General features: G+C 42.4%; 2 protein-coding genes across 5 annotated transcripts in view; both read left to right on the top strand.

Moving 5' to 3' along the window:
* Positions 1-27,008, top strand: part of FAM227A (family with sequence similarity 227 member A) — a 410,174-nt gene that overhangs the window by 57,884 nt on the left and 325,282 nt on the right. The window lies entirely within an intron of this gene.
* Positions 19,660-27,008, top strand: part of LOC121931457 (chromobox protein homolog 6-like) — a 66,742-nt gene continuing 59,393 nt past the window's right edge. Inside the window, exons 1-2 of one of the 2 annotated variants that reach the window (XM_042469260.1) lie at positions 19,660-20,540; positions 25,784-25,827. In XM_042469260.1, the coding sequence (XP_042325194.1) occupies positions 20,472-20,540; positions 25,784-25,827 (113 nt within the window). In that variant the 5' untranslated portion in view covers positions 19,660-20,471. The remainder of the gene's footprint in view (positions 20,541-25,783; positions 25,828-27,008) is intronic. The other variant, XM_042469259.1, reaches the window with a different exon arrangement.

The following is a 27,008-nucleotide window of genomic DNA, read 5'->3' as shown; positions in this document are numbered from 1 at the left end:
GACTCACCCAAGGTCACCCAGTGAGCTACATTTGACCAAAAAAAAATTGCATTTATAACATTTGGCTTGAGTATTGTTACCAAATATTTAAGAGCATGATAAAAATGCCTTTTGGACTATGAATCTCAGAATCCTTGAGTCACTATCAATGCTACCTGGCAATTATGGGACTTTTAGTAAATAAAATTAAAAAAAAAATTTTTTAAATCCTGAGCCCTACATATTTGATTGTCTTCAACTACTCGCTCCCCCCAGATGCCCTGGAAGCACTGCTGAAGGAAGAATTAGGAGAATTATCCCATACAAGGTAAGAGATCAGCGTATACAGTTAATTGCATGCTGATATCCAGAGCAACCAGTTTGATGTAGTGGTTTAAACATTGGACTACAGCTCTGGAGATCAGGGTTGATTCCCCACTCAGCCATGGAAACCCACTGGGTGACCTTAGGCCGGCCACACTCTCTCAGCCTCATAGGAAGGCAAAAGCAAACCCTCACAGAACAAATTCTGCCAGTAAAACCCTAAGATAATTTCACCTTAGAGTTGCCATAAATCAAAAATTACTTAAAAGTACACAACAACAATGGACACTAGGCCATTAGTTTAATGTGAACTAATGGGCATAAGCCATGCCCCTGATGTTGATAATGCAAAACAAACCCCAGCTCCTCCATCTCAAACTCGAATCAGTTACACAAACTATAACACTGGCTGTTTAACAGCCCTTTAGCAGAATGATAGATTAGATATGAATTGAGTTTTAAATGTTCTATAGAAATCTTTTATTCTTCAAGATAAGGCTGTAAAAATTCTGCATATATTGTTGCGCTCAGAAACAGCACCTGCAAGAAACAGACATGCATTTATTTAAACAAATCAGCCCCGTGGTTACAGTTTTATTCAGCCCGACACGTAGGCTGTATGCTGTATTTTGCTTGGTTATGAGGTTCTTTACGTAATGTGATATAAGCAAAATGTACACATACACACATCCTTATCCTGTATATTCAGATTTTCAAATGCAGGCTTTAAATATAAAAACTGAGCTTACATCTTTCCCAGATGTTTTGCATCCATGTCTGAAATGCTGTTAAAAATGCATAACAGTTCTACAGCAGCAGTTTAGATCTTTTCATTTCATTTGATTACTGAAGAGCACATTGCAATGGCAATTTCTTGAAAAATTCATTGGATATGCACTGATACAAAATACCTTACCCAAATGCACATTGCGCACCAGTGTAAATTGATAAAAAATACATTTGAAGAACTGGTTCTAGGAATTAGCAAAACAGGGCTTAAACTGTACAAAGTTCTTGACTCAAGTCAATTTAGGCATTTTGGCCTGGAAGTCCTCAAGTTATATTACAGGCCACTCTTGTATGTGGTTACCTAGTTGTAACTTGAGTGTGTAGGATTACAACAACCAACATTGATTAAATCACTGAACACATTCTCTCCTACATTCTGCTTCTGTCCTACTGGCTTTTGCAAGCCTAGACCTCACTGTCTTCTATCCCTGACCCAACACATTCTATGTGATCGTTCCTGGAGCTGGGTGGCCTAGAAACTGTAGTACATGCGCTGGTAACCTCTTGGCTTGACTTCTGCAATGTGCTCTATATGGGGCTACCCTTGTGTCAAGTTTGGAATGAGACCCCTTGGTGGCAACCTGCCTGTAGCTTGACAAAAGCTCCCCAAAACAGCTATGTAAATGCAGAATGGATTTCAGAATCTCCTGGTTTTCCAAGAATTGAGTAACTGGCCAAAACAAACAAATAATGCCCGAAGTGAAGAAATTTGTATCAGATTTCTTCTGTTCTTGGAAGCTAAGTAGGGTCAGACCTGGCTAGTCCCTGTCCGGGAGACTGGTGAAGAATATCAGGTGCTGTGGACTATATTTCAGAAGTAGGAACTACCAACGCCACCTCTGAATATTTCTTGGCTAAGAAAACCCTATGAAATTCATGGAGTCACCATAAATCAACAGGTGACTTGAAAGCGGACACACACACAGAAGGTATTTGGAAACACTGGACAGAAGAAGAAAAGCAGCATTAAATGTACAATTTGTAATATGTGGCAAGGACACAAAGGGGGGAGGGGGGAGAATGAAAACTTAAAGTCTGTGTGAAACTATGGGAAATATGAGTTCTCTTAAAGACCACCTACATGCGGAGAAAACTAGGAATGTGTGCTCCCTTCAAAGCATCTTGCAGAATTATACATGCCAGATATCAGGATGTGACCTTGGCAGCTCGTGGTTGTCCACTTCTTTACCCAGCTCCTTGTCTCTGCAACATTTGCTCAGTTGGTGCTCAGAGTTCAGTTCTAATGAAATCTAGTAAATCTGCCAATACATTTGCAACTCCAAACTCAACCTCTCCCTGCATCCCATTCTTGAGAGAAAGGCAGGATATAAATCAGATCAGTCAACCAGCTACATGACATGTGGCAGGCACAGACAACTTGGGTCTTCTACATGTTGCTGGACTGCAACATCTGCAATTCCTCTCCATTAGCTATGTTGGCTAATGAGAGCTGCAGTCCAACAACATCTGGAGGGGTACATCATTGTTATATACTGTAGGAAAGTATGTGCTAGGATTCCCAACCACAGGATTTCAAACTAGAACCCCAACAGAGTTTGATGAACTGTTATCTTTAACATGTTCATTATGCTCACTGTGTTTCGCTTATTCCCAACACTGTCATTCTTCTGAGGTGTGTTTTCTGGAGGGTCAAAACAACTTCTCCAGGGTTCTTATACAGACACCAATGTTGCTGGATCTGCATCCAAGTGCATTAGGTAGAACAACTCAAAGGTTGGAAATATTTGTTGTTTGGACTACAACTTCCAGAATCTCCCACTTGACCACAGTTGGCTGAAAGAATTCTGGGAGCTGTAGTCCTAAAAGTAACTTTTATAAGCTCTGCTGTGATCCATCCAGAATATTCCTGGAAACAGCATATTCAATCCCTTGAAAACATGATGTAACACGAAGAGATCATATCCATAGATCCACTGGAGAACCAACCCCATTTTTGATCTTCTTGATGAGACTGCTTCTGTTCCTTGCATTCTCTACTCCATTTCACCCCATTCTTCCCCTTCTTCCATAGACACCTGCAATCTTGCTTCAAGGTAATGAGATGTAGTCAGGCATTCCCCTCCCCAACAAGGCATGTCAAAACATGGAAGGGAATGAAAAGAGATGGATCTGACCTGTCAAATTGTGATTAAGTATGGTGGGGGGAATAGTCTGGATTTATACATAGCACACACACACACACATAAACCAAGAATTTGGCATTGTTTCCAGCCCAGCTGCTTCCTGGAAGAATCCAAAAGAGGATAAAAGGAGACACCCCATTCCATTAGGGAAGAAGAAACTGGATGAAGTTCTACTGGAAAACATCAGTAATCTTACTCATGTATAGTTCTGACTTTCTTTCCCATATATTAACAGGGTTGGTGGTCAAGTGACTCAGAATGGAGCTAATAGGCCAAAAGGTGATACAGTAATCAGGACCCCAGGGATGCAAGATCAAGAACAATCAATGGGGAGAACTGCCAAAAAAGGAGAGATCAGAGATCTTGGTTGAAGAGTCATGTGTCTATTTATGAGGTGCTTTGCTAAGTCAGGTTTCCCGTCCACCCACCTAGACCCTTTATGTACAAACTCTTTCTAGCCCACACAGACACACACATGAGCTTGTATATTGTCCTGCATCCAATGCCACAAAACACCCAGTTTCACTGGAGGCACCCACAGTCTGACATCCACACAAGTCAACACTCATTCCATAACCCGAGTCACTGCTTGTGATCCCACCTGGTTTTAGCACTTCTTGGAAAGTTGCTCTTTAATTGCAACTCCCAGTAGGGCTATATTGGCTGGGGAATTTGGGGAAGTATATTTTATAAAACTCATGTTTCAAAGCTTTGCTTTGTAATGAGTCTTCTTATACCTCATGCAGTATAGGGAAAGCTGCTTCTTGTTGTTGTTTTGTGTCCCTTCCAACTTATGGCAGCCCTAAGGCAAACCTAGCTTGGGGTTTTCTTGGCAAGGTTATTAGAGGGGGTTAGTGTTGCCATTTTATGAGGTTGAGAGAGTGTGACTTGCCCAAGATCACTCAGTGAGTTTACATGGCTGTGCTGGGGTTGAAACCCTGGTCTCCAGAGTCATAGTCCAATGCTCAACCCACTACACCACACTAGAACACACATTTCTCCAGGATATAAGAGAAACATAGCTTGGATATGTAATGTCCATGCTTCAGTCAGCCCCACTCCTTTTGTCTCTAGTTCCACAGCTCACCTAGTGGAAAACAATGAGATGGAAGAGAAAGGGTTCCTTTAAACATGGGTGCTCTCCACACAATTTTATGTGTTCCTGATCACATGGAGAGCATCTCTAGTAATTTATGTCAAAACAACATACAAAGAGGGGAATGCATGGCGCTCGTGCACACACACACAGAGTCTCCATTCGGTTGCCCTCCTGCATGGAGAACTATGAACAGGACAAATTCCCCAATGTAGGGATGCTCTCCATGTGATCAGGAACACATAAAAATTATATTATATTACTGAAGATAAAAGCCCCCAGGAACTTTGGCTATTATAAATTTGTCAAAGATGGTCCAGACATCTTTAGGCACAGCTCAGCTCTGATGTGGGGCCACTGCCTTTTTATACACATTTGACCTCTGATGTAGACATATTGCATTTTTCAGCTGTTGTGCTGCAGTATAAATACTCATGGACATACATATCTAGGAAGATGTGATTATTTTGGTACTCTAGTATTGCCAGTCTAAGTTTTTGTTATTCCAAGTACTGCATGATATATTGTATGACTATCCTCGGCATCCTCTGAGAAGCAAAGGCCAGATTCTCCTCTATTCCTGTTCTGTATTCTGGCTCTGAAAAGTTTTGCTTTTGCAGTTGAGAGGTCCTCTATTACCTAGCAGAAGCACTCCGGCACCTTTTTTTGGGGGGGGGGGGGATGGCACACTTTGACAAAGCTAACGAACTCCAGGACCTCCAGGAACATTTTGTAAACATTTCCCTTATTAATTTATTTAATTACTTGAATGTTGCACATTAGCTCGTAACTCCTTTTTTCCTGCTTGGTAAAAGATCTAATATAACAGTAGACTGACTGGCCCAATGCAACAAATCTATTTGTTTCTCACTTTCATGGGACTGGATATCATCACACCATATTTTTTGAGAGGGAACATCTGCAACAATGAGCATATAGACTGGCCTGAAGTTGGGCATGTGTTTGCTTAGTATCTGGATAACTCCCAAGTGCATTCAACCAAGATCAAAATCATATTGTTTCAGAAATGCAGCACTGGTCATCAGTCAAATTAATTTTGTACATTTGGTCCAAATCTTTGAATTTTGCAGATCTGCATGTACTACTAAATTATCTGCCGATCATGAAAATTAACCTCTGGCTAGCCAAAATGAATTCCTCACTTGTGATTATTAAAATATTTAAGTCTCAGTACAGGAAAGACAATTATTTGATGGACCTAACAACCTCTCAGTATTTGAAGACGGGACATATAGCTGCTAACTTTGTGTGAATGCCTATTTATACATGCAATTGCTTTTTCTCAAAGTTTATGTATAAATGGGTTTTTTGTTGCTTTCTGTCCTTTCTTTCTGTCCAGATGCAATTCCAGTTGACGGCACTTCATCACACCCACATAGCCAGTTACCCAGCGGACCTTCTCTTCTGCCGCTCCCAAGTTATGGAATGGCCTGCTATAGGAGACCCTCCATATTACCAACCTTGACAGCTTTAAAAAGGCGGTCAAGACGAATGTCTTCCAACAGGCCTTCCTGTTGCATCTCAGTCGCCCCCATTGACTACCCTGTCTTGTTAGTTTTAATAATTTTAAGGGTATTGTTTTATTGTTATCGTTTATAATTATGATTTATTGGTTATGGTGGGTAGGTGGGTTTTGGGAACATTGTATTTTAATGTTTTAATGTTGTTAGCTGCCTAGATCTTAATGGAGAGGTGAGGTATAAATAATAATAATAATAATAAGAGGGTAAATTAAGAGGGTTTTTCCATTGCTTTCCTTCCCATATGATTTTTGCATAACAAAAAAATAAATTTTAAAAAGGAGTGGCAACACTGCTCCACCCACAGACTTTACCATCACTGAAATGACAATCTTCCTTTGCTTATTTTTTGTTTTGTTTAATTAATTTTTTCTCACATTTTATAACATGCAGGAAGATGGTACCTGCTCTGGAATCTTCCATTTGCAGCAACTACAACCAGCAGTTGAATACATTTCCCTTGTAATTGGAGGTAGGACATGTCACCTACTGGTAAAAAAAAAAGTTCTGTTACATGGGAGCCAAAGCCATGAATTTTCAAATGAGGAAAAATCCTATGATTGCTAGTTTGTATAGCCAGCAAATAGAGTAAGACTGATTTGAGTAATTTTGTGCTGCAGTTGTCCATACACTAAAACATTCCTCCACAACCTAATACCTTCCAGTTTCACTTGGCTATAAGTTCTGCCACCCTCAGCGTTTAGCCAGTGCCGAAAAGGTTGCATCCCTCCCTGCCCCAGTAAAGGATCAAGTTCCTAATCTGAAGGTCTAATTTAGACCTATCATTGTTACTAGAAGGACATGAGGCCTCAGAACACTTTTTTATCAGCTCATGTTAATACTCCAATGACAAGCCATCTTAGGCACTGACAGCCTTCCATGTGAATGATTGCTATGTGTTATACATGGAGCTTCCTTTGAAAGTGGTCCAAAATAAGATGACCAGACTGCTAACTGCAATTGGCCAATATGAATATATTATTCCAATACTTTGATATCTATACTGGCTGCCAATATGTTTCTTGCCCTGCAAGGTGTTCATTTTAATCTTCAAAGACCTAATATGGTTTTGGGTTAAGTTGCCTGAAGAAGATCTCCTGTACCTACATACCAGTTCCCCAGGGTCATCATCTATGGTCCTTCTCCAGCTGCCTACATCAAATGAAGAGAGGTGGGTGGACATTACAGAGAAGTCCCTTTCAGCAGTGGCAACTTGTCTGAGAAATGCCTTCTCCAGAGCCTCACCTGATACTTACTTTATGGTCTTTTCAGCACCATATGAAACCCTTTTTATCCTCCCAGGCATTTTAAAAACTACTTTTTAATCTTACCATGCTTCTATTTTCCTTTGGTTTTATCTACTGTAGTACTTTTGTTTTTGCTGGTTTTGTCTTGGGTCTTTAACACACAAGCCTTAGCCTTGCTGCAGTTGTGCTTCTCTTGTCAGTGAAAACAGAGTTACACCTGTTTGTACTCATCACTGTACATCTTCACAATTGCACAACTGCCACCATCGCACCCTCTTCCTGATTCCCCCTTAATCCCACCTCTGTGCCCTATGCCCTACCCAGCATGCCTTCCAGTTTTCAAATTTAATTTAACTTTTTGTTTACACTTTTTTGCACAATTCTGGAGCTCTGCTACTGCAATTTAATTTTTTTAAGAGAAGAAATAGAAATGGGGGGAGAGATAATTAGGCTTCTTGGAAATGGCAAGGGAGAGGAAGGAAGGGTAGTGGAAGGGACACTGACACCACATGACTGCCAATAATATGACTGCACCAGGAGTGACATTTCACACCTGGGGACTTGCACTCTTGAGAGCTCATTGACAGGTTTCCCCCATTATTGAAAAAGGATGCCCTAATTGTGGTTTGGGGATGCAGCAGCTACAGGTTGGAGGCAATGTCATGCAAGAAGTATCTCCAAAGCTGCTTTTTTCCAGATCTAATTACAGTTTAAAAGTTGAGTGTAGCAATCTCCATGCTGTTTCTATTAATTGTTTCTCTCTCTCTTCCTTTGTGTGTATGTGTCTGTGTGTTAGTGTATTACATACTACCTCAGAGAATACTGATTATTGGGTGTTTTGAATGTAGAATAAATAAAGTGCTACAAGCCCCTGTTATGTTTGCTTCCATGTAGTTTCCTGTCCTTGTCCCTCTTGATCATTTCAGTTTGTTATGTCTCTCTGTCTTGTGACCATCCTGTTGAACCTGAGTTCTACCCAGAAGCGGTTTCTCCTGAGAAAGGAATTTCAGGAACATCAGGCCTGCCATTATCCATTAGCCATATGCTTCATTTGACCCCATACTATCTTTTCCAAAGTGACCAGCCCAGGAAGTGCAAGACCCTACAGCAGCCAGGTGTTCTATAAGCTCTCACTACAGATCACTCACAGAATTAGTGGACAGGAAAAACTTGAAACAGTCTAATCAGCCCTATCTTTTATAATAAAAAGGAAGCATGAATTCAAACAGTTATTCCAAATCATTCCGTGCAATCCAGATTTCAACGGATAATAAGCAGAAGGTAGGATGCAACCTGTAAAAAGTGCTTGTTCTTAATGAAGAATATCTTTGATAAACCTCTACTTTGGATATGTTACATTTTTGGACTACAACACCCAGAAGTTCTCAGGCAATTCAGGAACTGTAGCCCAAAGATGTAACTTTTCCAGATTCTAGATAAAACTCTTCATCCTATTTAGACTATTAACTAGGCACTCTGGGCAGGAACTCCCTTCCTCCTGTGTTCTGTACAATGCCTAAGATAACTAACACTGAAAAAACAGAGTAAAATAGTAAGAATTTGAGCTGCATACTTTAATTATAATTGATCTCGGCCTTCCTATTAATCAGCTAAAATGTTGCTTGCACTATCCATTAACATTTAATCAATGTTTTGACATGAGTCAGGGACACTTTCAGCCCCTCAAATATTTCTGAAATTCCATCGTGTCTCACCATTGACCAAGTTGAACAGGGCTGGTGGGAAGTGGACCTCAGCAGCATCTAAAGGTCCAGATTTCCCAGTTATGTTCTAAGCAGCTAGAACTTTAGCTGAATAGTTAGAGAGACCAAGCTCTATGGGCACCCAGATTTATTTCTGAAGCTGTACTGGCTCTAGTGTGTTACTTGTATGTTATGGTAAGGAATGAGAAAATAAAAAGACCTTTTTTCAAAATCAGGACTAATGGTGTCAAAAAGGAGTCCCAGTGAACAAGCCATTCTAAAAATGGATGTTAGACATCCCAGATGATCACTGTCCTTAGAGTGCATTTGCAAAAAGTTTGCACATGTGCCTTCATTACATTAACTGATGTATAATGACCAGGACCAGGCTCATCAGCACAGGACTGTCTTCTACACTTGAAAATATGGACAGAGACCTTACACTGCATTGGTGAAGCATAAATATCCACCAATATGCTTACAGAGATAGGAGAGGCTGTTTCCTCTGACCAGTTGCTTCCTCTGCTGTGTAGCAAAAGCCAGGAGGCTGCCAGGCAGAGCTCCATCTCTCCAACCATGAACTGGCTATGGGAATGCTTCTGGGCTTGTTTTGGCTGCTCTTGAGCACCAAGAGAAGAAGGAGCCCATTGGAATTGTAACCTTGTGGAAAGAGACGAGTACTCTCTTCTGCAAGGTCCAAAAAGGTACAGTTGGCCCTCCATATCCACAGATTTTATCCACTGATTGAACCATCCATGGCTTGAAAATGTTCCATATATATATATATATATATTCCAATAAGCAAACTTTGATTTTTGCCTTTTTATATAAGGGACACCATTTTACTATGCTATTGTGTTTAATGGGACTTGAGCATCCACGGATTTTGGTATCCATGGGGGTCCTGGAACCAAACTTCAGTGGATACCAATGGCCCACTGTATGTATATATATATGTTTGCCTCTAATGGGATTCCAATGCATTCAACTCACTGTTGGGACATGGTGGTACAGTTAGGTAATCTTGGACTCTAGAAAGACTAGTTTTACAATCTCCACCCTTCAGATGTATTGTGTATTACTTCACTGACAAATAAGTGAAGTAAAACAAATTTGCTGTGTTTTGGGACCACCCTGCTGAGTAGGGCCCTGGATTTCTGCCCCAAATCCCAATGGCACTACTATGGAGACAAATATGCACGTATTGGATGACATAGTCTTAGTCCTTTTCTGGACAAATATGTTTTAAGGGACTAAACATTTCAAGATGACACTTGTCTTTGCAGCAGGGGAAGAACCATAGAACTTGCCACAAGTTCTCTTTACAGCTCTCAAAGAATTCACATGTATATGACATGCAGGTTGTATTGATGTCTCTTGCATAAATCAACTATACAACTAGATGGGGCATGCAGAAAAGTTAAACCAGGACAACAATCTCTCTCTACAGGTATTCTTTATCAGTATCCCCAACAAACCAACTGCAGGAGTGCCTGATGATGAGATGTTATCTGATGGCATTTCCAGAGAGGACAGCCGCCCAGCACCAAAGACTGGCAATGTTCCTTGTTTGGATGACAACTCCCAGAATTCCCAGCTAGAATGGGCCATTCTGAGAAGCTGGAAAAGATGCCCAATTGGCCAGCAAGTGGATGACTAGCTCTCCTATTGAGCAGGCTATCCTAGAATCAATCTCATGCTAATTCCCCCTGTATCTGTCAATATGCCCAAACACTCCATGTACATTTAATCAGCTAAGTTGCACTGAAAAGTGCACATCTCAAGAGTGTACCAACATGAAGGGGATTTACTGATAAGAGACAATATATTTGCTAACAACAATGACTGTGAATTTTTCTAAAATATGACTGTACAAAAATGGGAACATTATAAAACTCATGAGAGTTTGACATTTTCTGGTGATCAGCTGGTGATTATACGTTTGAACTTTATTATAAGACATTTGCTGTGGCTGTAACTTACTGCCTTGAAACCAGTGTATGGAATGCACTGATTGTACTCATAACTTACAATATGTATTTGTTTGTGATTACTCAATAAATATACGGTAATTTTAAAACACCAGAATTTACTAATTCTTCCAAAGCCTGCAATGACATCAGTTCCCAGTTATAGTAAACAGTCCTACTATTACATCAGCCTTGTAATTACTTCACCACCCGGGTGACTAAATTGAAAATCCTTATGACACTCATTTCATAAACCAGGATTGGCCTTGCATTCTTTCCATGGGACAGTCTACTTACACTAAAGCTGTTGGTCTTCTATATCCACCCAGAAAGATTTGCATCTTTCTGAATCTAAATACATTCCATCTCACTCCCACAACTGTGTAAATATGCTTTGTATCTTGAGGTCTGGATATCACTTTACTGCATCTGAAGAAATGGGTTTATATCCACAAAAATGCATGCTGAAATAAAAACCAATTACCCATATTTTCCGGCGTATAAGACGACCCCCAACTTTTCCAGTTCCAGTCCAGCTTGGAGGTTTCAGCACCTGCCCTATAAGACAACACCCGGCGTATAAGACGACCCCTGACTTTTTAGAAGATTTTCCTGGGTTAAAAAGTAGTCTTATACGCCAGAAAATACAGTAGTCCTAAAGGTGCTGCTACATTTCTTTCCCTGCAGCTACAACCCTCTTTTCATACTGCAGCTAACAAAACTGCATCCACCAAGTAACTGTGGAACTGAAGAACAATTACTTAAACTGGAGGTAAATTAACACCATTGAACCATCACAGATATCCAGCATATATATTTGTACATTACAGGTAAATAAGCTTTCAGGACAAAAACAATTGCTGATATGGTATCTTTACCAATAAGCCAAATTCTGGATCTTGACTGAAGGAGGTTAGAGTAGAGAAAGACTCAAACAGTATAGCTATTTCTCCCAAGAGCACTAATGTAAAATTCCAATAACATTTCTTTAAAAGGCTTTAAATGTTATCCCCAAAGTCAATGCTGAAAAATAATACAGTAAGAGGGGAAATATGGGTCAGATAGTGACATGCCCCTATGAGACAAAGCTACCTCCCCAGCAAAATACAACAAAACCCACAAGCAGTGATATCTTTTTTGGGCCAACTCCAAAGCATAAAATATATTATTCAATCAGTTTCACTGGTTTCTTCATCAGGAAAAGATGTTAAAAATCATATAGGAGAAAAATGGTGACAATAACATCTTAAAAAGAGGCTCAAGAAAAGATATTGCTGCTTGTAGATGTTGTGTGGGTAGAATATGCAGTTGGCATTAGATCAAGTGCTAGTACTGCAGTAAAAGAGGGAACATGGTTGTTCTTTTTTAATCCGAAAGACAAACCATACATAAATTCTGACTCTTTTATGTTAACAGCTGCAAAATGGAAACTGCTGGAAACCACTGGCATGCTGTAGCTCCCCAAATGAGCCACAACATACAAGAACCACTCACCACAAAAGATTCTTCACGTAGTTTCTCTTTTGGTCATAGGTTCTCATTGTTTAAATCAAAAGTCTTGTGGCACCATAAAGGCTAAGGTATAAATATAATTGTTAATCCCAACGAGAGTGGACAGGGGTACTGTACTTTGTAAGTCAACACATATGCAGCTTCCATTGATTCAACAGTTCAACGTTAGTGGGGTCTAACAAGTTTTAGTTGGCATTTCAGCCTAAGTGCCTAAGACACTTATTACACCATGTTACAGAATTGGATTTCCCTGACTTCCCTGTTTCCAGTCCCACTCTCACCCAGCCTTATAACTGGCATACCCAAAATTCTAGTTACTATGTCATGCATTTAAAACAGTCCATGAAAATCACGCAGTTAAAAAAAAAATCTGGTAATCTTGAAGACACCACAGGGCTCTTTGCTGTTTTTGATGCAACGGACTAACGCGACTACCCTTTTAGAAAAGTTTGCATAAAGACAGACACTGACTGCCAGTGCTTTCATGATTTGAAGATGTTACTGCTATATGGGCAATAGAATGCTTGCAACAGATGACAACGTCAACTAAATAAATTTTGCATCACATGGTCAATTTGTGTTAATATTTATGCCTGCCTGCTCCATGATTATTTGTTTTTGTTATGTGTCTTCAGGTTGACTCCACTTTGGCAACCCTAAGATGAACCAATTGTGGGGATTTCTTGGCAAGATTTATTCAAAAGGGGTTTGTAATTGCCTTCCTCTGAAGCTGACAGAGTATAACTGGCCTTAGGTTACCTGGTGGCTTTCCATAGCTGAGCAGGGATTTGAACTGTGGCCTCCGGGAGTTCCAGTCCAGCACTCAAACCACTACACCATGCTGGCTCTCAACTAACCCATCATTCTGGCTCCATCTCTTTTAAACATCTGGCAGGCAACCAAAATAGTTTCTTGTGACTTTTGATGTTTCAAATGTACAATATCTGTTTTAAAACTGTATTTTAGGATTATTTTTAGAATTCTTTTAAAAGTTTGTAAAGAGTATTTGAATGTGTTTTTAAAATGTTTCTCTTTGTATTGTTTTAAATGCTTGTATTTGGTCATAACCTATGTATTTTTAATTTTTTTGTGTATGTTTGCAATATTTAAAAAATAAATACAGCATATCCACCTGATGAAGCAGCCTATAGTCTTTAAAAACATATCGTTAAGGTCCAAAACACACTGCAGAAATAACCCATTTTGAGACCACTTTAACTGCCTTGTCTTAGCGGTACAGATATGAATCTTAATTGCAGTTTATTGTGGCATCAGAGCTCTCTGACAGAGAAGGCTAAATGTTTCACAAAACTACAGTTCCCAGAATTCCCTAGCACTGAGCCAGGGCAGTTAAGGAGGTCTCAAACTGGATTTCTGCAGTGTATGTATTTTGAACCAAGGCATCTCAGAATGCTTTGTTGTTGCTTTTTGCTGAAACAGACCAACATAGATGCACCTTTGGAAATTGTTAGGTAATACATAGTGGGAGAAATACTCTTAAATCAAATTTAAACTTCACACATGAAAACACTCAAACTATGCTTAACTCCACATAATATAGCAGAATAGGAACCTGCCCTGTGTGTAATGTGTGTCCTCTAGTTGCCTGTCAGTTTACAGGGACCCCATGAATTCCATAATGTTTTTTAAGGCAAAGAATAAGAGGTGAAGGAATAAGAGGTAGTTTTGCCAGTTCCTTCCTCTGAAACATAGCCTACAGCCCTTTGTATTCATTGATGGTCTCCCATCCAAGTACTAGCGAGGGCTGACTCTTCTTAGCTTCCAAGATTAAACATGATCTGGTGCATTTGGGGTTTTTCAGGTCCACTACCAGTCCTCTGCCAGGTTAGATTATTTGGGTCCATCTAGTTTTTAACCAGCAGCAGCTCTCCAGGGTCTCAGGGTGATGTCTTTCCCATTCTGTTAATGTGATCCTTAATTACAGATGAACCTAAATGATGGGAAGCATTTTTTTTTACAGCAAGTGCTTCTTGTGTGCTATGGGGGATTGCCTGGAGTCATTGCAAAAAAATATTTCTGGCTGTTTCTACCTGTGGCCATATTTGTCTTGAAGAAGTCATTAATGCAAAGTGTGCCATCTGCTGGCAAAAAATGAAGCTCCCATGGATTTGCTCAGAAGAATTGCACATACTGTACAGACCAAGGACACTGCAATTGTTGCCTGTAAATGGCTTCAGGAATTCAGTTTGGAACAGGTGCCATCACTCGTGACATCAAAGGGAAAAACAGAACTTGAAAAAATTACGGTAGCTTTTTATTGGGGGGGGGGGGGGGGGTTAAAACGCTATAGAATCCTCCAGTATGCAGTATGCATACTGGGGGAATTTGTAGTCCAAGATAGTAACCTTGCCAAGACTAGGAAGAGAGGAATGGCAATGCTATTTGATCAACCTGCCAGATTTTATTGTTTCAGCAAGGTCATTTTATAATTCTGTAAAAAAAAAAAAAAGAGGTGCTAATGCCATGGGCTTCAGGGCTGGGATTGGAGCAAGGTCTCCTTGCTAAGGTTCCTTTTTCTCCAAACCAGTTCTGTCCACTCCTTTAAGCCTCTGGGCCCAGTGTGCACAGCTGCTCAAAGACCTTGCAGAAGGGAAGTGGAGGACACTGCTCACATGTTTGGAAAGGAGATGCAGGTGACTAAGCTGAAAGAAGGAGGCACAGGATTGTGTAGCTCCAGAGAGTGGCATTGGGACTGTGCAGTCCTTGGCTGGTGCCCAAAGGATGTATAAACGAAGCAGAAACTGGGAAGCATCCCATAGAATCCGTAAAAGAAAATGGAGGCAGATCTCAATAAGCTCAAAAGAAGATTTTATTCGTAGAACATCCTGATACATTTTGGCCTATGGGTACTCTTAAGGAAATGTTATGTTCTGTGTAGGGTGTCCTCTGCTGGGGGCTGGAGCCCCTTCTTAGAAACATAGAGGCGTTACAAACCGCTGCTTTGTGGTGGTCTCCCGGTGCTGCTGTTTGCTCCACGAGGGATTCGCAGCAGCCAAACCACGCGACTCCCTCGTGGAGCAAAAAAGGAGCTCCAAAATGGAGCTCCTTCTCACAGCGCGGCTATGACGCCGCGAAGCGCCGCTGGCGCACTTGCGACATAGCCGCCGTGACACGTGCGGAAGCACAGCATCCGCTACATAAAAATGGCGGCGGCCATCTGGAACGGCCGCCGTCATTTTTTACACGCTCCGCGCGTATTAGTTAGGGAGGTGCGGAAGCACCGCACCTCCCTAACCCTGGTACGCGCTCTGCGCGTACTTTAATGGCAGTGTGTAACCCGCCATAGAATCATAGGTGTTTATCAGACGAGCTCTTAAAGAGGTACTATTCCAGTGTGACTCCTCTAGCTGCCTCCTGTTGCATGCTGGGATTGGCAGTTTTAAGGAGGGGTATTTAGAATTCTCAGGCAGAGAAGTTCAGCTCCTTAAAACTGCCAATCCCAGCATGCAACAGGAGGCTGCTAGAGGAGTCACACTGGAATAGTACCTCTTTAAGAGCATAGTGTGATAAACATCATAGAGTTGGAAGAGACCACAACGGCCATCCAGTTCCTGCTATGCAGGAACTCACAATCAAAGCATCCCCAACAGATGGCCATCCCGCCACTGTTTAAAGACCTCCAAAGGAGACTCCGCCACTCTCAGAAGGAATGTGTTCCACTGTTGAAAAGCTCTTACTGTCAGGACATTCCTCCTAATGTTGAAGTGGAATCTCTTTTCCTGGAGCTTGCATCCATTGCTCTGAGTCCTAGTCTATGGAGTAGCAGAAAACAGCTCCCTCCCCAATATGACATCCCTTCAAGTATTTAAACAGGGCTATCATATCACCTCTTAACTTTTTTCCCAGACTAAACATCCCCAGCTCCCTAAGTCGTTCTAGGGCATTGGTTTCCGACCCTTCAACATTTTAGTCGCCCTCCTTGACAAACTCCAACTTGCCAACATTCTTTTTGAAATTGTGGTGCCCAGAACTGGACGCAATATTCCAGGTGGGTCCTGACCAAAGAACAGAGCAACACTATTACTTCTGATCTACACTGTACTTCTGTTGACGCAACCTAGAATTGCATTGGTCTTTTTAGCTGCCGCATCACATTGTTGACCCATGTTCAACTTGTGGTCTACTAGGACTGCTAGATCCCTTTCACATCCTTGAATCCTAACCAGCTTACCTAATAGTATCTGAGCAGGGTAGCCAGGGTGAAAACTACAGTAGTCTCTTTTAATAGTTGTGTAGATAGGGGAATCTTTGCAGGTGTTGCTTGTTATCTGTATTTGTGATAAGTGGCACCTGTTGAAATTTCCTCTTCTGTGTGTGTATGTGCCTTCCAGCTGCCTTTCGGTTTAGGGTTTTGTAGGCAAGGAATACTCAAGAGGTGGTTTTGCCACTTCATTCCTCTTAAATATAGCCCACAGCACCTGGTATTCATTGGCAATTTCCCATCCAAGTACTAACCAGGGCTAACCCTGCTTAGCTTCCAAGATCAAACAGGATTTGGTGTCCAATCATTAAAGGTATAAGAGCCTTCCCTAGTTTTCAGTCTGGTAGCCCTAGTGAACAGTGGCAAGCTACTGCTATGCTTTTGATTTCCCATAATGCCTCCCCTACAAGATTGTCCTGGGACAGGAGAGGTGATGGGATCTTTTTCTCTGGACAGCTAACTGCTGGAGATGCTCTAACTGGAGTTCCCACAATGAGCAGGGGTTGGACTGAATGACCTTTGGGACCCCTTCCAGCTCTATGATTCTATATTATGAACAACCAAGAGCTAAACATTCTAGTCAGACTAATGTTTCTAGCCAGATGACAGTCAGCCCCCCATATTCATGGATTCAACTAGCCTCGCCTTGAAAATATTTTAGGAATATGGAAATTCTAAAAAAACAAAGCTTCATTTTGCCATTTTATATAAGGGCCAGCATTGCATAGTAGTTTGAGTGTTGAACTAGGAGACCAGGGTTCAAATCCCTGCTCAGCCATGGAAACCCATTGGGTGACCTTGGGCAAGTCACACTCTTTCACCCTCAGAAGATGGCAAGGGCAAACCTCCTCTGAAGAAATTTGCCAAGAAAACCCCATCACAGGGTTGCCTGAGCGTCCCCATAAGTCAGCAACAACTTAAAAGCATAACAACAACAACAACAAAGATAAGGGAGACATTTTATTATGATAATAATAAAATAAATAATAAAAACTTTATTTTTACCCCGCCTCTCTGTCAAAGAGTCAATCGAGGTGGCTTACAATTAAAATGAAGACATACAGTACCCAATATCCCAATTGTTCCCTCCCTCCCTCCCCTAAAACATTATTAAACGCATTAATCATTAAAACACTACATTAAAATAATCAGAGACAGGTGAGTGAGGTTACAAAATACTGAGAGAGATGGTGGATTCAATTTTATTTATTTATTATTATTATTGCTACCTGGGGCCATTGTATTTAAGGGGACTTGAGCATCTACAGATTTTGGAATTTGGAGTCCTAGAACCAAAATGCAGCAGATACCAAGGCTCCACTGTATAACCAATATGCCTGCGTACTTTCAACCAAATAATAACAGGTCAGGTCAAAAATCTGCTACTGTCTAATGAAGCATTAGACATCTTGTTAAAAGTGACTCTAATGGAAGTCATACCTGTTAACAGTTTATTAAAAACAAAACAGGCAAATCTACATAGCCAACCAGGACAAAAAGGCCAGGGCTTCTCAAAATAAAAAGTAAAATTATTAACCAATTATTGACCCATTAGAGGAGAGGACAGAGAATAAACATAGCCAATGCCCCAGTAGCAACGGATCAATAGGAACACAGTAAACGAGTTTCAAAATATAGTTACTGCTTTGACAAAAACGTGTGAAGAGGGTGCTATAGAGGTTTCATTGCAAGTTGTTTTTTCCCCCGAATGAGTACTATGGCGCGTTACAGATGCGCCGAAGGGGCGTGCTAGGGTTAGGAAGGGGTATGTTAGGATTGAGAAGGGGCGTCACTTCCTGATGCCCCTCAACCCTAGTACAGACCGAGTCCGTACAAAATGGCGGCGCCCGTCCACACAGGGGCCGCCATTTTGACGTCATGGACACATAGCGTCCAGACGTTGCATGGCGGAAGTGATGCCACGAGTGCGCGACTAGCGCCTCACGGCGCCACTTCCGGGCCCCAGAAAGAAGCGTCATTTCGGCGCTCCTTTCTGGCTGCGCCCAGGAACCGCACGGTTTGGCCGCTGCAGTTCCCGGATGCAACAACTGCCGCCGGCGGCCGAGCACCCTTCTGGGGCGCTCTGTAACGCACCTATGTCTCTCCTAACAGAAATGTTTATGAAGCAGTGCTAGTACTCTTGGGTGACCCTGGGCAAGTCGCACTCTCTCAGCCTCAGGGGAAGGCAATGGCAAACCTCCCCTGAACACATCTTGCCATGAAAACCCCATGATAGGGTCACTTTAGGGTTGCCATAAGTCGGAAAAGACTTGAAGGTACACAACACAGAGACACTTTTGAAGATAATTGTTCAGAGACGGACTATCAAAGAGTAGGTAGTTGCTTGGAAAATATCACAAATGTGGGGAAATTGAAACATTGCTGTTGTTGTATGCCTTCAAGTCGTTCTGACTTATAGACACCCTAAGGTGAACCTATTGTGGTTTTTCATGGGTTTTTCAGGCTATGTGGCCATGTTCGCATTACTGCACTTCACTAGGGTTGCCACACTTCACTCTTATAGTGCTACTATTCCACTTTAACTGCTCTGGCTGTCTCCTGTTGCATTTGGAGCAGTTAAAGTGGAATAGTAGCACTCTAAGAGTATAGTGTGGTAATGTGAACATGGCCACATAGCCCAAAAACCCACAAAAACCCATGGATGCCAGCCATGAAAGCCTTCGACTTCAGTACCGTGGTTTTCTTGGCAAGACTGGCTCAGAGGAGGTTTTGCCTGAGCAAGGATTCGAACCTTGATCTCCAGAGTCCAACACTCAGACCACTACATCACACTGGCTACTTTATGGTTTTTAAAAAAGGAGGAGAAAATGATGGAAATGTTTTCCATCTCCCTTCCCAACCTGTCCTTTCACACACTGATGCTTGGAGTCGGGGCATGGCAGGAAAAAACAAATAGGTCAAAATTAATACAATGAATGGAAACAGTGGTCCAAAACACACTGCAGAAATAATCAAGTTTGAGACCTCTTTAACTGCCTTGGTTCAATGCTGGGGAATTCTGGGAACTGTAGTTTTGTGAGACATTTAACCTTATCTATTGGAACTACACTTCCCAGGATTCCCTAGCACTGAGCCAGGGCAGTTGAAGCAGTCTCAAACTGGATTGTTTCTGCAGTGTGTTTTGGACCAATGTTACTACAGTATTGGTATAGCTTCTTCTAGTTAATTTCTGATTACTATAAAATGGTGTATTTGGAGTCAATTTGTACTTTATGCCATTTTATTCCGAATCCTAAGACTTATTTTTAAATGAGGGGAAGCGCCTTAAAATGTTATCCTTTCTTTAAAACTCAAGAGTGGCAAACGCGTCTCTACTATTTGGTCCTCAAAATTAATCGTACACTTCTAACAACGTGTGAGAAGAATAGACTTTGGCCTATCATCCTTTCTGACTTTCCTTTGGTCCAAACCAAAACACACTCCAGAAATAATCCAGTTTGAGACCGTTTTAACTGCTCAGTGCTAGGGGACCCCTGAGAATTGTGGTTTGTTTTGGCACAGACAAGAGCTTGTTCTAACCAGAGGAGGCTCAATGTCTCACTAAACTACAGTTCCCAGAATTCCCTAGCACTGAGCCAGGGCGGTTAAAACGGTCTCAAAGTGGATCATTTGTGCAGTGTGTCTTGTTGCTGGGCGCAGCCCCTGAGGGGACCAGCGCTCACTGACTGACTGGAGGCCTAGACTACAACAACCAACGTTCTTTTTCTCTCTTCCGCGCGCATGCGCTCTAGTCTCTGCCTCTTTCTCGCTTGGGGAAAATGTGGCGCAGGTTCTAAATTGGAACGTTGGGGGGAGCGCGCGTGCGCGTCAAGGAGGGAGGGAAGTGAGGGGCGCGCGCGCAAACCGTTAGAGTAAATCAGCGCGCGCTCTGTTGCAGCAGCAGCAATAACCGCCGTTGCTGCCTGCTCTTCCTCCTTTTTTGCATGGAGCTTTCGGCGATCGGGGAGCAGGTGTTTGCTGTGGAGAGCATCCGGAAGAAGCGGATCAGGAAGGTGGGTTCTCTCATTTGGGGGAGTCTTTCCCTCTCTCTTGATCTAGGTATGGTATTGGTGTCTGTCTGTCCGCAGGGTGCTCCCTCTCAGCCGGGCTCTGCGAGGAGGAGGAGGAAGGCGCAGGCAGGGCCAGGGCAGGGGGCGTGGCGGAGCGGAGGGGCTTTCTGCAGACAGGGGGCGCTAGGGAAGCCTCCCCCCCCGAAGACCGTCGCTGGCTGCCGCGCCTCCCACCTATCCCAGGACGACCGGGCGTCCTCCTTTTCCAGGACATGTCCTCCATTTTCGGCCCAAATGTCCTCCATTTTAGCCACTGTGTCCAGGCATCCTCCTTTTCACATGACATGTCCTCCATTTCAGCCTCCGGCCCAGGAGGGAGCCCCAAATGTCCTCCGTTTTGAGCCAGGGCGACCAAACATCCTCCTTTTCTCATGACATGATGTCCTCCATTTCAGCCTTCTCTCCAGGAGGGATTCCCAGATGTCCTCCATTTTGAGCCACCCTCCTTTTCTCATGACACTTACTCCATTTTCAGCCATGTTTCCAGGAGCGATCCCCAATTGTCCTCCATGTTGAGCCAGGATGACTAAACGTCCTCCTTTTCCCATGACATGTCCTCCACTTCAGCCTTCTGTCCTGGAGGTACTTGCAATTGTCCTCCATTTTCAGCCAGGATGACCAAACATCCTATTTTTCCAGGACATGTCCTCCATTTTCAGCCTTTTGTCCAGGAGGGATCCCCACATGTCCTCTGTTTTGAGCCAAACAGCCTCCCTTTCCAGGACATGTCCTCCACTTCAACCTTCTGTCCAAGAGGAATTCCAAAAGGTCCTCCATTTTGTGCGTGACTAAAAAGCATAGCTTTATATATTTGTATGAGTGTTTTTAGGGTTTTATTTGGTCGAGCCCTCCAGTTTTGCTTGTAGGTCCCACATTTTGTGGTGGCTTGTCCTCCTTTGCGGTGAAGACACTGGGGTCACCCTGCTGGCTGGTGAACCAACATTGAAAAGTCTTCTGTGTAATTCTTGGGAATTCAAGAAAAGGAGCCGTTGTTGAGCACCCTTTGGGTTCGGCCACTCAACCAATGGATTTGTAACTGGCTGACCAGCCAAACCCAAAGGGTGCTCAACAATGGCTCCTTTTCATCCTGGAGAGAAGTGACCAGTGGGGTCCCACAGGGTTCAACATCTTTATCAATGACTTGGATGACAGAATTGGGAGCATACTTATCAAATTTGCAGATGACACCAAATTAGGAGGAATAGCTAATACTCCAGAGGACAGGATCAAGATTCAAAATGATCTGAATAGACTAGAAAGCTGGGCCAAAGCTAACAAAATGAATTTCAACACTTAGAAATGTAAGGTACTGCACTTAGGGCGGAAAAATGAAATGCACAGATATAGGATAGGGGACACGTGGCTGAATGAGACTACATGTGAAAGGAATCTGGGAGTTCAAGTAGATCATAAGTTGAACATGAGTCAACAATGTGATGCAGCAGCTAACAAGGCCAATGCGATTTTAGGCTGCATCAATAGAAGTATAGTGTCTAGATCAAGGGAATTAATAGTGCCACTCTATTCTGCTCTGGTCGGGCTCCACCTGGAATATTGCGTTCAGTTCTGGGCTCCACAATTAAAAAAGGACATTGAGAAACAGGAGGATGTCCAAAGGAGGGCTACTAAAATGGTGAAGGGTATGGAAACCATGTTCTACGAGGGACGACTTAGGGAGCTGGGGATGTTTAGCCTGGAAAAGAGACGGTTAAGAGGTGATATGATAGTCCTGTTTAAATATTTGAAGGGGTGTCATATTGAGTAGGTGACAAGCTTGTTTTCTGCTTCTCCAGAGAACAGGACCAGGAACAATGGATGCAAGCTCCAGTAAAAGAGATTCCACCTCAACATTAGGAGGAACTTCCTGACAGTAAGGGCTGTCTGACAGTGGAACACACTCTTTCCTCGCAGTGAAGTGGAGTCTCCTTCCTTGGAGGTTTTTAAACAGAGGCTGGATGGCTATCTGTCGGGGATGCTTTGATTGAGAGTTCCTGCATGGCAGAATGGGGTTGGACTGGATGGCCCTTGTGGTCTCTTCCAACTCTATGATTCTATGATTCCACTGAGGCTGCATCCACAATGGAGGAATAGCCTGGTTTGGCACCACTTTAACTGCTCTGGCTCACAGCTATGGCGTTCTGGGAGTTGGAGTTTGTTGTGGGCCCAGAAAGGAACAGCACTCCTCCACTGTGGATCCCCTGGCTTGGATCAAAAATGAATCAGAAGCAGGACTCTAGTCAGGACTGAGTGACCAGATGTCCTAATCACAAAGGAGCACAAGGCACCACAAAATGTAGGACATTCCAAACAAATGGAGGACACAACCAAAGAAAAGCTGAAAACACTTACCGAAATATAAAATTCCTGCTTGTTAGTCCTGCTCAAAATAGAGGATGTGTTGACATTCCTCCTGGACAGAAGGTTGAAATGGAGAACATGTCCTGGGAAAAGGAGGATTTCTGGTCACCCTGACTTAAGAAATCAGAAGAAGCAGCTTTGCTGCGGTACTACAACAAACTCATCATTTTGAGCCATGGCAGTTACAGTGATGTCAATCCAGATTATTTCTGCAGTGTGGCAGCAACCCTGGAATTAGGAGGGCAGCTATGAAAGAACTAGAAAAGATGCAGAGGAGTAAAGATATATAACTGAGCACCAAAGTTAGAATACTCTAAGCCATTATATTCCCCGTTTTATTCCAGCGAGAGCTGGACAGTGAAGAAAGCAGATAAGATTAGTGATATAGTGCTTGAGAAGAGTGCTGAGGGGCCTGAACAGACAGGCCAAAATAAAGCTGCTTCAGGTCACTTTGGAGGTATGCTGTTTAAATGATGTATATGTCCAAAGAATCCAAAAGCCATTCCAAGCCATGCTTCAGTCCTAAGGACTGGAACACAGCTTAGGCCCAGCTTCTGGCCTCTTAAGATGCATATGTCATTTAAACAGCATATCTCCAAAGTGACCCAAAGCAGCTTTATTTTGGCCTGTCTGTTTGGGCCCGAGGACACCATGGGCAGCCAAAAAGACAAACAAATGGGTCCTAGATCCTAGATCAAGCCAGAAATCTCACCAGAAGCCAAGAAGACAAAACTGAGGCAGTCGTACTTGGGACACATTATGAGAAGGCATGACTCATTAGAAAAGACAATAATGCTAGGAAAGGTAGCAGGCAGTAAAAAGCGAGGAGGACCACAAGCTAGATGGATAGACTCAACCAGGGGCATCATAGGCCTGAATTTACAGGATTTAAGCAGAGCAGTGGAGGACAAGGGGGTCTTGGAGGTGTCTCATCCACAGGGTCACCATGAATTGAGATCAACTCAGGATCAGTTAGCAGCAACAACAAATCCCAAATATTACTCTTTGCACTGCAGGATTAGGACCCCTGATCAGGACTGTGTAACCACAAGCCAGGATGCTTCTGAGACTTGAGCTATGGTCCAAATGAATCAATAGACTTTCGCTGGAATGGGTGGATGTCCAAACTTCCAATGTGCCTGACCTTTAACTTGAACTGCTCACCTACTTCTGTGTCTCCGCTCCATAATCACTATCGAAATAATGCACTTTGACACTACTTTAACTGTCATGGCTCCATCCTACAGAATCCTGGGATTTGTGGTTTGGTGAAGCACCAGCACTCTTTGGCAGAGAAGGCTCAAGACCTTGTAAAACTACAAGTCCCATGATTTCATAGGATGGTGTGACAACTCTTAAGGTGGTGTCAAACTGAATTATTTCTGCAATATAGAGATTCTACCCTGAGTTGTGCAGAGTGTCTTTTGGAAGCTTTCAAAGACATAGCTGTGTTAGTCTGGGAAAATAGTATGCCGAGGGTTCTGTCACATGGCTATGCAATGACACCTCTTTCAGTATGCATCTCAAGTTTCGGTAATGCCTCCAGGTCTACCAAGCTTCCAAAACAGAATGTCAAGGGTTATGCAGCATCTTTGAGACTAACTGAAAGAGAAAAGTTGGTAGCATGAGCTTTTGTAGACTTGAGCCTATTTCCTCAGATTCATTTGGACCAAAAACTCAAGTCCACAAAAGCTCATGCTACCAACTTATTTGTTGGAGGAAGTTAGCTTACACATTGTAAACCGCTTAGGGAGTGCTTAAGTGCACTGATAAGCAGTATAGAAATGTACTTGCTATTGCTAACTCTTCAGGTCCCATACCAGAGGGGTGAAGGGGGTTTAATACCACTGTGTGTTTTTTTACTTAAGTGCTTGGTGAGAACCTTGCCATCTTGTGAGACAACCTTTGCTTAATATTTGCAAGTTAAGCCCACTCATTGGAAAATATGTGATATCCTGTTAAAGATGCATCTACTTCCAGCTTTTGAGTTCAGTGTCTCTTCCTGGTCTCTCGCCTCTTTGCAGTCCTGCATGCAATGTTTTTGAAACCTCTACTGCAGAGTTACAGAGTGGTTGCTAACACTGCCAGTTGGGTGGAGTTTATTCTTTTGGCCTTCCTTACTCATCCATGTATGGTGGGAAATCCATCACTTTAGGGTGGGCCCAGTGATCATGCAGCAGAGACACATGACCTCCTGTATTAAAGTGATAGGAAGGAAATGGCAGCAAGCTGGCATTCTGTACTGCAAAGGTGGGGGAGGGGAGGGAATGAATGAATGAGGAGAAGATGAGGATCTCAAACCTCCCCAGGCAGCTATCTGCAAGACCTTAGGTAGGTCTGCCTGCTACACTGAGAGCCATCCCCATAGACCATCCATCAGCTCCATGCCCAGTCCTTTTTATAAGACCACTCCACTTAGATGCAGAAATCTGATCAATCAGATTATGTAGAATACTGGAAGGTCATGTTTGATGCAGGAGAAGGGATCAGTACAGCAAGGTAAAACAAATACCAAACAAGCCATGCCACATGGGAGAAATATTTGTATTTATTTTAATTTCTCATATACCGGTATGTTTTATTCATTATTCACATGGGCCTTTGGGATCTCCGTACACACTCCAGAAACATTTGGAGAAGGTCATTGCATATGTCTTACCTGACAAACCTAGAGATGTGAGGAGAGATTTACAGTATGTTTTGCGTACCAAGGAAGTGGATAAGTTCAAACTTGTGGGATGTTTATTATGATATCAAGTGACTTCATCTTTTTGTGCAGTTTGGTTCAATAGTTGACTTTGTTTTTCTTCCCTCCTCTTCTTCTCTAGGGCAAAGTGGAATATCTGGTGAAATGGAAAGGATGGCCCCCCAAGTAAGTTTCAGAGTATTTTCACAGTTTTTGTAGGCATGTATTTTGTAGGCATTAAGTGTTTTTCATGTTATGCTCCAATTCCAAAAGGAGCACAGTTCTTTACTTATGCTTTCCCTTTTTTGGTTCTGCTAACTAAATTCAGCCAATAAATTCTGATTTCTTAAGTCTCTTTAAAAAAAAAACAGCACCCTGATCCTTAGTGTGTCGTGGAAAGTAGCTGATTCATGAATAGGTAGAATTCCTCAGGGAACTCTAAAGATATTTAAACACAAGTCTTTAAAAATATCTCTGGTGTAACCCTGTGGAAGTTACTGTTATAGCCTTCAGGGATGAAAATAAGCTCATTGTGGTTACTCTAGGACAGAACCAGTTGAATGATAAACAGGTCTGCAAATGTTGACTTTTTCTTGTGGTCATCACCAGTCCTTTTCCCGGAGTCCTTTTACATGTGCTTGGGGCAGTTAGGATCCTTTTTTGTTTATTAGGATCCTTTTCCATTTATGTGGGATTCAGCATGGAGAGAACACCTGTAACAACTGATCAGAAACCATAGTGGAAAGGAAACCTTTTGTGATAGTGATCTTGGTGGTGTTCACCAATGAGCTAGCAGCACTTGCCCCCAGCAGGCTGCTGAGTGGATTTATTGGTGCCTTACAATAAACCTTCAGTGTGGCATTGGAAGATACTTGGCTGCAGGATGCTTCCCCTGCTTTTTGCTTGGGTTTCCATGGCTGAGCAGAGACTCAAACCCTGGCCTCCAGAGTCATAGTCAAATGCTCAAATCACTATGCCATGCTGGCTTTCATTTGTACCTATCTTGTATTCCTTAAACAGCTTTAAGACTGCTGCCTAGTCTTTGTAGCCACTGAATACCTCCCCAGAGGTAACTGCATTTCAGTAGGGGAAATTGTTCCCTGCTTTGCAGTGTGCATCAGCGTGAAGGATTAATATGGCCGTAAAATCATTACAGTACAATGTATTTATTCTGTTTGTGTAGAGAGAACATGTTCTTCTTAATCCCTGCAAATTGACATCCTTTTCTGTCCACATGGGTGAAATTGTGAATATAGTAATATCTTGAGTATTAAAATACAAGAAAGAAGAAGGGGCTAAGTGCAAGTTAATGTTGAATGCAGAAGGGGCTGTAGCAGAGCTTGGAAAAGTTGTTTATCTGGGACTTC

The sequence above is a fragment of the Sceloporus undulatus genome, chromosome 5 (genome assembly GCF_019175285.1).
Source record: "Sceloporus undulatus isolate JIND9_A2432 ecotype Alabama chromosome 5, SceUnd_v1.1, whole genome shotgun sequence".
Taxonomy (NCBI): domain Eukaryota; kingdom Metazoa; phylum Chordata; class Lepidosauria; order Squamata; family Phrynosomatidae; genus Sceloporus; species Sceloporus undulatus.
This window is presented reverse-complemented; position numbering and strand designations above follow the sequence as displayed.